At 43.5% G+C, this 12,432-nt stretch overlaps 1 protein-coding gene across 2 annotated transcripts in view; it reads left to right on the top strand.

The window, feature by feature from the left end:
* The window catches only part of LTBP1 (latent transforming growth factor beta binding protein 1), a 380,067-nt gene extending 368,455 nt beyond the window's left edge, over window positions 1-11,612 (top strand). For both annotated transcript variants that reach the window (XM_075862823.1, XM_075862821.1), the window contains 2 exons: window positions 9,432-9,584; window positions 10,582-11,612. In XM_075862823.1, the coding sequence (XP_075718938.1) occupies window positions 9,432-9,584; window positions 10,582-10,754 (326 nt within the window). In that variant the 3' untranslated portion in view covers window positions 10,755-11,612. The remainder of the gene's footprint in view (window positions 1-9,431; window positions 9,585-10,581) is intronic.
* Window positions 11,613-12,432: the final 820 nt, after the last annotated feature.

Below are 12,432 nucleotides of genomic sequence, written 5' to 3'. Positions count from 1 at the left end.
CCGCCCTCACTACTCAATGTACAGCACAGTAGATGGGAGTTGGGTGCTTTGACAGACTCAAGTACCCAATGTTTCTGGTTTCCTTATTTTATATGCTCAATATGGCATATGGCATCTCAGAGAGATGCAGGCAATTTTATTTTTTCCCAACTGCTCTACACTATTACTTAAATCACTCCAACCGTAATTCGAGCTTTATGGATAATAGGTTTACATTAAAGGAGTCGTTTCATGAAGAAAACTTTCTAAATGGAAAAACGGGGAGGCGATCAGCTGAATGCCGCAGGTCTGGCTTCTCTTTCCCCCCTGCTGCATCTGGTTATATATTTTCTTTGCAGCAGCTGCTGGAATGTGGCATTAAATTCTGTTCATTTGTTCTTGCCCATGAAGTGGGATCCCAACTGCGAGACCGCCCCTCTATGATGTTCATGTGCCCTAGTAGATCATATGGACAGAGTTTGTCTTTATAAGACAACCCTTTTAAGGAGTAGCTGTAAGGGCAATTAACTAATATGCAAGTGAAGTTTTACCAAAAGTGGAGCAAGAATGAATATAAGACTAAGGCTTCGTTCACATCTGCGTCGGGTTCTGTTCATGGGTTCCATCTGAGCTTTCCGTCAGGGGAACCCATGAACGGAATCCAAACGGAAATCGTAGGTTTTCGTTTGCATCACCATTGATTTCAAAGGTGACGGATCCGGTGCAAATAGTTTGTCCCCGTTGTGCAAGGGTTGCGTCGTTTTGACAGAATGAATAGCGCAGTTGACTACAGTTTTGATTCCGTCAAAACGATGGAACTTTTGCCCAACTGTAACATACGGAAACCATTTTCACTGGATCTGTCAACATTGAATCATTTGTTTCCGTTTGGATTCAGTTCATAGGTTCCCCTGACGGAAAGGTCCGTCGGAACCCATGAACGGAATCCCAACGTAGATGTGAACGAAGCCTAAGTACTAAGAAGTCTCAGACAGGGCATCAAGAGCCTAGAGTGCCATCTGTATGTGGTCAATCACCAACATTGTCAAACCCAAATATTAAATATTATAGACTGCAACTACTGCACTGTCCAATCTGTCAAATTACAAGCAATGTAAATCCATCTTTTATACCGTTTCTCCATAGCCATACATTTTTTGAATTTCAGCAAAGCCGCTTTTACATCCCATGAGAGTTGTTAATCCTTATTTATCATTTACAGGGAAAGAAATCATTATGTAAAGCTGTGTCAGCCAGTAATCTGCCTGGATTCATATGCACGGGATTCATCCAGCATCACATGGGGTGTGTGCTTTGCTGACGGTCTAGCAAATGCACAATTCCCAATGCAATGTGTGGAACTGCAGATTAATAAATCACAGCTAGAAAAGTTTGCAAATGTCTCTGCAGTAATTGTGGCTCAACCCTGAGCAACACACAACCCAGAAAACATGTTTGGCCGTGATGAATGTTCTGCGGTTTTAGACTGGGACACATTCTTTTCACTTATTTGCAACACGGGAGTTAGAGCACCAAAGAAGCTTATAGTGCCCTAACTCCTGTTCTAATCAACCATGGACTGTCCTCATGTTGTGTTCGAAATACGGGCGAAAAAAGCAGCCTTATGCTCATGTGAAAGCAGTCTAAAATTTACATGCAAACTTCTGAAGACCATAGGCGCCTTATGCACAGTCGAGTCACATTATTAGGACCACCTCCAACTTTTGACGTCGGCAGTGTGTAGCCCATGAAGGAAGTGATGTGTCGTGGGCTGGCTTGGTGGGTATATAAGGTGTGCGATAGGCTGTCTGAACACATATCACTTGTTGTTGTCATGGGTAAAAAAGGCGATTTATCAGAGTTTCAAAAATGGATGATTATTGGCTTTTGTGCCAAGGGTGGCAGTATTTCTCAAAAAGCGCAGTTTGTGAACTGTTCACGTGCTGCTGTGGTCAGGGGCGTAGCTAGAAGCTCATGGGCCCCGATGCAAAAATTCTTACTGGGCCCCCCCCCCCCCGCAAACTTATCATGGCCGACGGTCCGCTTTCAGCTACATCGCTGGGTCTCCTAAGTGACCCAACAATGCAGCACTAGCAGCCGGGGCGTCACTAAGGCTGGGTTCACACACACTATTTACGGACGTAATTTGGGCGTTTTAGCATTGAATTACGTCCGAAAATGCGGCTCAAAAGCGTCGGAAAACATCTGCCCATTCATTTGAATGGGTCTTACGATGTTCTGTGCCGACGGTCATTTTTTTTTTACGCGCCGCTGTCAAAAGGCGGCGTGTAAAAAAGTGCCTGTCACTTCTTCAGACGTAAATGGAGCCGTTTTCCATGGACTCCATGGAAAACCAGCTTCAATTACTTCCGTAATGGACGCAGCAAAGGACGCCTGCACATGCCATTACGGCTGAAATTACGGTGCTGTTTTCTCCTGAAAACAGCACCGTAATTTCAGCCGTAACGGACGCTGCCGTGTGAACATACCCTCAGGGCTTAAAATGTCCGGGAAATAGCCCCAATACATATGTGTCCGCCCAAAAAAAAGTGTGTATATGAGACAGCATAGCATATCTATAGCACTACGACCCTATAAACTATGGATAGGATTAGATACAGTGGCTGAGCAGACAGTATCACACATGATAGGATTAGATACAGTGGCTCAGAAGGCAGTATCACACATGATAGGATTAGATACACAGCTCAGCAGACAGTATCACACATGATAGGATTAGATACAGTGGCCCAGCAGACAGTATCACACATGATAGGATTAGATACAGTGGCTCAGCAGACAGTACCACACATGATAGGATTAGATACAGTGGCTCAGCAGACAGTACCACACATGATAGGATTAGATACAGTGGCTCAGCAGACAGTATCACACATGATAGGATTAGATACAGTGGCTCAGCAGACAGTACCACACATGATAGGATTAGATACAGTGGCTCAGCAGACAGTATCACACATGATAGGATTAGATACAGTGGCTCAGCAGACAGTATCACACATGATCGGATTAGATACAGTGGCTCAGCAGACAGTATCACACATGATCGGATTAGATATAGGGCCCAGCAGACAGTATCATACATGATTGGATTAGATACACAGCTCAGCAGACTGTATCACACATGATAGGATTAGATACAGGGCCCAGCTCGCTGACATTGCGGCTCCAGCGCTGGACCCAGGATAGGTAAGAATAATAATTTTGCTTCTTTATGTGTTACTGATTATTTTTGTGTGTTTGTGTTTTTTTACAGGTTCGGTTGTTGGACTTCGGATACGAGGACTTCAATGACGGCGTTTTTTTTATTCTCAATAAAATGGTTAATGAGGGTTGTGTTTTTTTATTTCAATAAAATATTTTTTCTATGTGCTTGTATCTTTTTAAACTTTATTATCACCGCCTTAGTAATGGCCGCTGGCTGATTGACAATCTCCATTACTAAGGCGGGGCTTAATGTTAGCCGGTGCAGAGGCTAACACTAAACCCCATTATTACCCCGGTACCCACCGCCACCAGGGGTACTGGGAAGAGCCGGGTACAAACCAGTACCCGACCATCTGTAGTGACGGGCAGGCACCGGGGTGGCCGCAGGCTGGTAGTATTAGGCTGGGGAAGGCCAAAAACAGTGGCCCTTCCCACCCTTGTAATGCTGCCTGCTGCTGCTGTGTTGTATCTGGCTGGTTATGAAAATTGGGGGGGACCCGACATCGTTCTTTCCAATTATTTTTTATTTTTATTTTTTTTAAATGACGTCGAGTCCCCCCCCATTTTCATAACCAGCCAGATACAATAAAGCAGCAGCAGGCAGCATTACCAGGATGGGAAGGGCCACTGTTTTTGGCCTTTCCCCTCCTGATACCAGCCTGCGGCCACCCCAGTGGCCGACCATCACTACAGATGATCAGGTACTGGATCGTACCCGGCTCTTCCCAGCACCCCTGGTGGTGGTGGGTACCGGGGTAATAAAGGGGGTTAGTGTTAGCCTCTGCATCCGCTAACACTAAGCCCCGCCTTAGCAATGGATACTGTCAATCAGCCGGCGGCCATTACTAAGGCGGTAATAACATAGTTTAAAAAAAACACAAAGACATAGAAAAAATATTTTATTGAAATAAAAAAAACCCACACAACCCTCATTAACCATTTTATTAATAAAAAAAAGGCTGTCATCGAAGTAGTCCTGGAATCCGCCGTAGTCCAACGACCGAACCTGTAAGAAAACACACAAAAAATGATTAGTAACACATGTGTTAGGGTATGTGCACACTAATTACGTCCGTAATTGACGGACGTATTTCGGCCGCAAGTCCCGGACCAAACACAGTGCAGGGAGCCGGGCTCCTAGCGTCGTACTTACGTACGACGCTAGGAGTCCCTGCCTCGCTGCCGGACAACTGTCCCGTACTGAAAACATGTTTACAGTATGGGACAGTTGTCCTGCAGCGAGGCAGGGACTCCTAGCGTCGTACATAACTATAATGCTAGGAGCCCGGCTCCCTGCACTGTGTTCGGTCCGGTACTTGCGGCCGAAATACGTCCGTCAATTACGGACGTAATTAGTGTCTGTGCACATACCCTAAGGCTTAGATACAGGGCCCATGTGTGATACTGTCTGTGGGACCCTGTATCTAAGCCTACCACAAGGTAGGCTTAGATACAGGGTCCAGCAGACAGTAATCTTATACAGTATAAGATTAGTGTGTGCTGGGGCCCTGTATCTAAACCTACAGTGTGGTAGGCTTAGATACAGGGCCCAGCAGACAGGATCACGCATGGGCCATGTATCTAAGCCTACCATGTGATTGGCTTAGATACAGGGCCCAGCAGACAGGATCACACAATCTGTGATCCGGTCTCATGGGCCCCCTAAGCCTGCTACATCGTAGGCTTAAAGGGGTTGTGCAGTCCCTAAACATTGATGGCCTATCCACAGGATAGGCCATCAATAGCTGATGTGTCTCCCGGGACCCGCCAATCCGCTGTTTTGAAGGGGCCGCAGCACTCGTACGAGAGCTGCTTCCCCTTCATTTCACTACTCGCCCACACTGTGAATCGCCGACACCGATTCACAGTGTGACCGGAATGAAGTGACAGGAATGAAGGGGAGCAGCTCTCGTACGAGTGCTGCGGCCCCTTCAAAACAGCTGATTGGCGGGTCCCGGGAGTCAGACCCCGCCAGTCAGGGCTAACCTTACCTTCCTCTTCGGCCGCGGCGGGAGTTCTGTCGTCTCGATGCTGTGCGCGGCGGCATAGGGCTGTGACGTCATGCGCTGCGCACAGCGCTTGACGTCAGGACCTCCGCTGCGATCCGGAACCAGGAAGGTAAGTAAAGTATGTTACTATAGTAACAGGGGCCCGAGGCCCGAGTTACTATAGTAACTTTTTATTGATGTGGTGCGGGGGGCCGTGGGCCCCCCTGGCTTCGGGGCCCGGTCGCAATTGCGACCGCTGCGACCCCTATAGCTACGCCAGTGGCTGTGATGAAAGTGTATTGTGAGTGGATAAATGGCACCATTGGGAATAACCGACCAGGAAACTGCGGAGCACAATGGGCCATTGATGTGACAGGTGAACGTCGGCTACGAAGGTGCGCAAGGGCTGAACAACACACTAGAGTGGAGCAGCTCACCGTGAAAATCAACTAGGGGGCTACCAGACGTGTCTAAAACAGCAGTTCAGCAAACCCTACTGTGTATGGGGCTCTGAATCGGACGGATGGTCACTGCTCCTATGATAACAAAGGTGCATCGGGAAAAAAGGCTTCAAATTGCACGGCAGTATTGGAATTTGACCACCGATGATTGGCAAAGTGTTGCCTTCTCCGATGAGTGATGTGTTCTGCTTTATCTAACGGATAGACGTTGGCGTGTCAGACGAGACACCTCAGAGAACAAACACCCTGCAACCATTGCTGGATGAACACAAGATTGTGGAGGCAGTGTTATGGTCTGGGGAATTTTTTGCATGGCATTCCCTGAGCCCACTCATCCATGTGGAAGACACTCCAAACCAATTTTTGTATGAATCCATCATTGCAGATCACGTCCACCCATACATGCTGTTTGTCTTCCCTGGGGCAAATGGAATCTTCCAGCAAGACAATGCGACATGTCCCACGGCTAGAAATGTCTGACAGTGGTTGGAAGGGCACGAACAAGACTTCCAAGTACTTCCCTGGTTCCCTAATTTGCCAGACTTGAACCCAATTGAGTATCTGTGGGACCACCTCGATAGTCTTGTTCGCTATATGGATCCTCCCCCACACACCCTCCAGCAAATGTGGGATACACTGCAGTCAGCAAGGCTCCAGATACCTGAGACAACCTACCAGCACCTTATTGAGTCACTCCCAGCCCGTCTAGCTGCTGTCCGTGCTGCACACGGCGGTTACTCTGGATATTAGCTGGTGGTCATAATAATGTGACTCGACTGTGTATAACTGCATGTACATGTCTGATGAAAAGCTATAAAGTAGTTGTTGGTAGTTAAGGCTACAAACTTACTTGTCCAGATACTCCACAATGATTGCTCCATGTAAATTCGTTGCTCCATCGGTGATCGTTAATGGGCATGAAATCTGCCCGTGTGAAACTATAGTTAGGGCTCATCCACACGCCCCGGAATTGCCGTGTTTTTTCCGGCCGAAATTTCGGCCGGAATAAACGCAGCAGAATACAGTAGCAGCATAGTGGATGAGATTTAACAAATCTCATTCACATTCTGCGTACAATTTCCGAACCGGAATTGATCGGTGCGTATTTTTCAGACCGCAGCATGTCAATTCTTGCTGCGGAAAGTGTGCAGAATTACTGTGTTTTTTTCCGAGGAGATGTCTCTATCTCCTAACATTGGGAAAAACGCAGCAATTTCTGCACCATTTTCTGCCGTAAAAACTGCAGGAAATGGTGCGTTTTTGCTGCAGCGGAAAGCCTTTGACTTTCAATGGAATTGCTGCAGAAATTTTCTGCAGCAATTCCGTTGTGTGTGGACAAGCCCTTATACTGTATATTCTATTACTACACTGAAGTGTGTTCCTTTTTAACTAATGACATAAGTGACGCGAGTGGCTAAAAAGCACATGGCAAGTCAAAGTGGAATGTTTTTTTCCCACGGATGTCGACAGCATAATTGGCATTACCAACAAGGACCCTGATCTCCCATATAAAACAGAATTGTATAGAGACTAGTTTCTCAACTTGTGGTACGTGTTCTATAGGGGAGTTTGTGACATAGATTGGGGGGTTCTTGTGGTGCCCCAGGGCTTAGCTTCTGTCACAGACTTCTTCCTACTTTTTTACGTGTTGCAGGTTGGTTCTTTTATAATGCACTATTTCATGATGCCTCCGGCATTGCTGCACGATGTTTTTGTTATGGGGACACTATTGCATGCTAGTTCTATTATGGGGACACTATTGCATGCTGGTTCTGTTATCGGCACATTATTTCATGCTGGTTCTGTTATGGGGACACTATTGCATGCTGGTTCTGTTATGGGGACACTATTGCATGCTGGTTCTGTTATGAGGACACTATTGCATGTTGGTTCTGGTATGGGGACACTATTGCATGTTGGTTCTGGTATGGGGACACTATTGCATGCTGGTTCTGTTATGAGGACACTCTTGCATGTTGGTTCTGGTATGGGGACACTATTGCATGCTGGTTCTGTTATCGGCACATTATTGCATGCTGGTTCTGTTATGAGGACACTATTGCATGTTGGTTCTGGTATGGGGACACTATTGCATGCTGGGTCTGGTATGGGGACACTATTGCATGCTGGTTCTGTTATGAGGACAATATTGCATGCTGGTTCTGTTATGAAGACACTTGCATGTTGGTTCTGGTATAGGGACACTATTGCCTTCTGGTTCTGGTGTGGGGACACTATTGCATTCTGGTTCTGGTATGGGGACACTATTGCATTCTGGTTCTGTTATGGGGACATTATTGCATGCCGTTTCTGTTATGGGTACACTATTGTATGCCGGTTCTGTTATCGGGACATTATTGCATGCCGTTTCTGTTATGGGGACACTATTGCATGCTGGTTCTGTTATCGGCACATTATTGCATGCCGTTTCTGTTATGGGGACACTATTGTATGCTGGTTCTGGTATGGGGATACTATTGCATGCTGGTTCTGTTATGGGGACACTATTGCATGCTGGTTCTGTTATGGGGACACTATTGTATGCTGGCTCTGTCATCAGTGAAATGTTTTATGCTGCCACTTTTATTATTCATTTTGATACATTTAATTTATGTAGTTATTGTATTTGTACTGAGAAATATAAAAAAATTATTACGGCAAACTTCCAAACTCAAATAATACTTTTTGGTATATAGCCATGTTCAGTGTAGAGTTTTGCTGCCCTCTTCTGGCATTAAGGTGTCATTTATATTACATTCGTACATTACAGACATATACATAAGAATATACAGGTTTGTTTTTAAAGAGTTCTTTTCAAGAGGCCAACATAGATAGCAGTCACCTATTTTAAGTAAGTTTTAGTCTTTTATTTATATATTTCTTCTTTTTTTGATCCACTTCTGGTTTGGCATAATATAAATATATCAAACAGCACCAAATTTGCACTGCGTGAACAAGTCCTCACACGGGAAGAGCAGTGGGAAAAGGGAGAGCAGGAAGATGTAACTTTTCATAACAGTTCAAATGTATATGCCATTTAGGGTTTGTGGAAATTTGGGTGAAAATATTTGTTGAATTGTAATAACTGGCATTTATGGTTATTGTCTGTGGAAATATAGAATCTTTTGCACCAAGATAACCGGCTGAATAAAACATTAAAAAAAAACACAAAACTCAGGCACTCAATATCTCTATTTCCCAGCGCCCCACCGATCAGCTAATTAAAGGGGCTGTGGCGCTCCAGTGAGCTCTACATCCTCCTACTTTGTTTACCAGGCACCGCTGTGTACATTTGGTAGTGGCTGTTCCTGGTATTGCAGCTCATTGCTGATCAGTCTTATTCAAGTAAATGCGACTGAGCTGTGATACCAGACACAGCCACTAAAACATGAGCGTTGTATCCCTTTCAATCAGCTGATCGGTGGGGGTATTGGGAGTTTAACCCTAACTGATCTGATATTGATTACCTATCATAAGGATAGGTCATCAATATTAGAGTCCTGGAAACCCCTTTCCAACTACTTTCAGTGATACTTGTAATATGAAGACAAGCAACATGTATATTAATGCTTTTAATATAACAAAATATTTTACAAATTTTGAGCGAAATTACTGGACATATTGAACATGGTTGTTTCCTGACAGCATTTTAATGAATTGTGTTTTATGACATAGTAATATATATGTAGAAGTGGTCAGGAATCATTCATTAACTGTGCACTAAACATCAGATGATTTCCACTTGCCGAGTCGTAATCATTCTCTGTCTTTGTAGGTGAAGAAAGTGACAAGTACGAGGAGCTGCAAGCTGAGGAGTGTGGCATCCTCAATGGATGTGAAAACGGTAGATGTGTGCGGGTGCAGGAAGGATATACTTGTGACTGCTTCGATGGATACCACTTGGACATCATGAAGATGACTTGTGTTGGTAAGAATTAGATCCATGAATTGCCAATAATAAGTGTGTGTTTTTGAATAGGGCACCCTTTCTATTGAGCCCGTACACCACTGGCTCGGCTTTCCTCGGAAAGCCGATCAGAATTGATACGGCCCAGCGCTTCTGCCGCTTTGTCTTCGCAATCGGTGGGGGTCTCAGTGCTCGGACCCCCACAATCAAAACTTTTGATATGACACGTCTAAAGTTTATTGAAAGTTTAGTTACCATTTTACTTAATAAATGTGACCTTAAAGGCTGTGTACACCTTTGAAGGGCATTTTTTTCTTTCATAACGCGGTCAGTCAGTGTGCTTGGTGTAACTTTTTAATTAGTCTTTATTGAAAATGTATTTTACTTTTTTAGATACAGCTGCTCTGTATTCTCTATACAGAGCAGCTGTATCTTTCGCTATGTCTTGAATCAATCAGTCCCGCGGACCTGACAGGTCCGACATGCAGGATCCACCTGTAATCTGTAATCGATCACATCTAAAGATAACAGGTGGGTCCTGCGTGTCAAGACCCGCTTTCACTGAACCAGTCAGTCTTGCGGACGTGACGGGAGCAGGATTTAGCGCTGGATACAGCTGTTATGTATACGGAATACAGTGCAGCTGTATCTAAAAAAGAATAAACTGCTTAGCAAATGTGGACTATTGGTTTATAAATAAATTAATCCTTTTGGCTTCAAATTAAATGTACACATTTTAAGATTTTTTTTATTATTATTAGAATTATTATTATTATTATAGTTTTCAAACACCTTTTAAAGATTTGTAGTATGTCTGGTAAGACCAAAGCAACAGATTTTTTTTTTGTAGTTTAAGAATAATCCTGTGACACAGATGCACAACCTGTGGCCCTTAACAGGAGGCAGTCACAATGAATAACACTTGTGTTAGTGACATGGAATACATCAGTAAGGTAGAATGTAATATATCTTTATAGAAGGAAGAACTGATCGCTTTACCTGTTCTGTTCCATTGTAGATGTCAACGAGTGCAACGAGCTGAACAGTAGGATGTCTCTCTGTAAAAATGCTAAGTGCATTAACACAGAGGGCTCATACAAGTGCGTGTGCCTGCCGGGCTACAGACCATCAAATAAACCCAACTACTGCACAGCAATAAACTCAGAGAGAGATGACAGTGAACTGGAGTAGAACTCGAGCGGCTCCAGATTCTCAGCCCATATACCCTGCACTGTATAAGGAAAGGAAGCTGTGTAAGTTACTTGACATGACGGTGGAACCTCGAGCAATGGTTTGGTGTGGAAGCAGCGTTATCTGGAAGTGGAATGCCATGTTTGACTTACTGTGCATTAACTCTACAGACCAAATGGACACATTTTCTCTAATGGAAGAAACCACCCAAGTATATATAGTCTGATCTTGCATAAATTTGTTGGAAAATAGACAAAGCAATGATGATATTTTAAGCTGGTTATTATTATAATTATTTTGTACTATTGCTTTATTAACTTGGCATTTTATTAGAGGTGGGAGCATTTTATAACACTTTTGACGATGCAGCGCGTTGGAGACTGTACCATTTCAGAACTGTTGAACTCCTTTTTTAATTTTCTATGTTACCTTGGTGCAGACAGCCCGCAAGGCAATTTTCGATGGACTCTTTTCACACCGTTTTGTTATCACTTGTCTGGAAATAGTTTTTTTATAAACTTCCGCCTGCCCCGTGGAGTAGGCATCTTTTTGTTTTTAATCTTGAATTTTTTAGGTCTTGGCTGGAAAATCATATTGATTTTTTTTTTTTTTTACTCTGCCTTTGTCTTTTACTGCACTTAAACTCTTTAGAACTTTTCTTGCCAAGTTTCAAAGCTGCTGGAGAAACATTGCATCCTGTAATGTACATTAAATTAGATACATACGTTTCCCTGTCCAAAATTTGATTTGTAAATTGAATATGGAAAAAAAAAAAAAGCAGACATCGTGTTTGAGTTTCTTAACATATTAAAGCTGTATATTAAACCTCAACAATAAAAACACTTTATTTTTATTGATGTAGCATATTCATATATACACTGATTTACTGTCAGAAAAATGAGGGATTGCAAACATGTTCCTTATAAAAGCAGGGCTGTGGATAGGGTCTGCTGCCAATGACCATTTTAATATTTACCAAAATTCACCTGTAATTTACCCTATAATGTATATTTATTATTTTACTAATGAAAAACAAGATGAGTCAGCCCTTTGAGTCCGTAATAAGAGTAAAAACAATAAGAGAAACCGGTGTTAACGGCTGTGAGCACCATTTTATATTCCTTCAGTACATCCAGCAGGCATTAGACCTAAAGGTGGCTCTTGGGAAGGGTGCCTCCTTAAGGAAACCTCTACCTGTACACAAACACCATACAGTCCATGATAATATGTCAATTATATAATGCAGATTATATGTACTAATATGTTAATTCGACACTCACAGTGCTTCGTGGGTAAGGGGGCACCCATAGAGAAACAAAGGGATTCCTGCAGAGGGTTCTAGATGTTGTTATAATAATACTGCAATGTTCTGCTTTATTTTGTAAGAAGAAACAAACATTTTAAAGCCATAGATGACTTAAAGGTTTATTTCCATCTTATTAAGTGATATCGCTAGGATATGCTATCCCTTTATGGTCCGAATTCTGGGAATCTCATCGATCCTGAGAATGAAGGGACCGTAGTGCTAATTTATGTGAATAGATGTGATAGAAGCACGTACAGTCTAAGGCTCTGTTCACACTGGCATCTCGGTTCTGTTCCATTAGGTTTCCATAGCACCTGGCAAGCTGAATAACACAGTCTAGTGTGCCGTTCTACTCATCTGAAACCTTACAAT

The sequence above is a fragment of the Rhinoderma darwinii genome, chromosome 4, assembly GCF_050947455.1.
Source record: "Rhinoderma darwinii isolate aRhiDar2 chromosome 4, aRhiDar2.hap1, whole genome shotgun sequence".
Classification (NCBI taxonomy): domain Eukaryota; kingdom Metazoa; phylum Chordata; class Amphibia; order Anura; family Rhinodermatidae; genus Rhinoderma; species Rhinoderma darwinii.
This window is presented reverse-complemented; position numbering and strand designations above follow the sequence as displayed.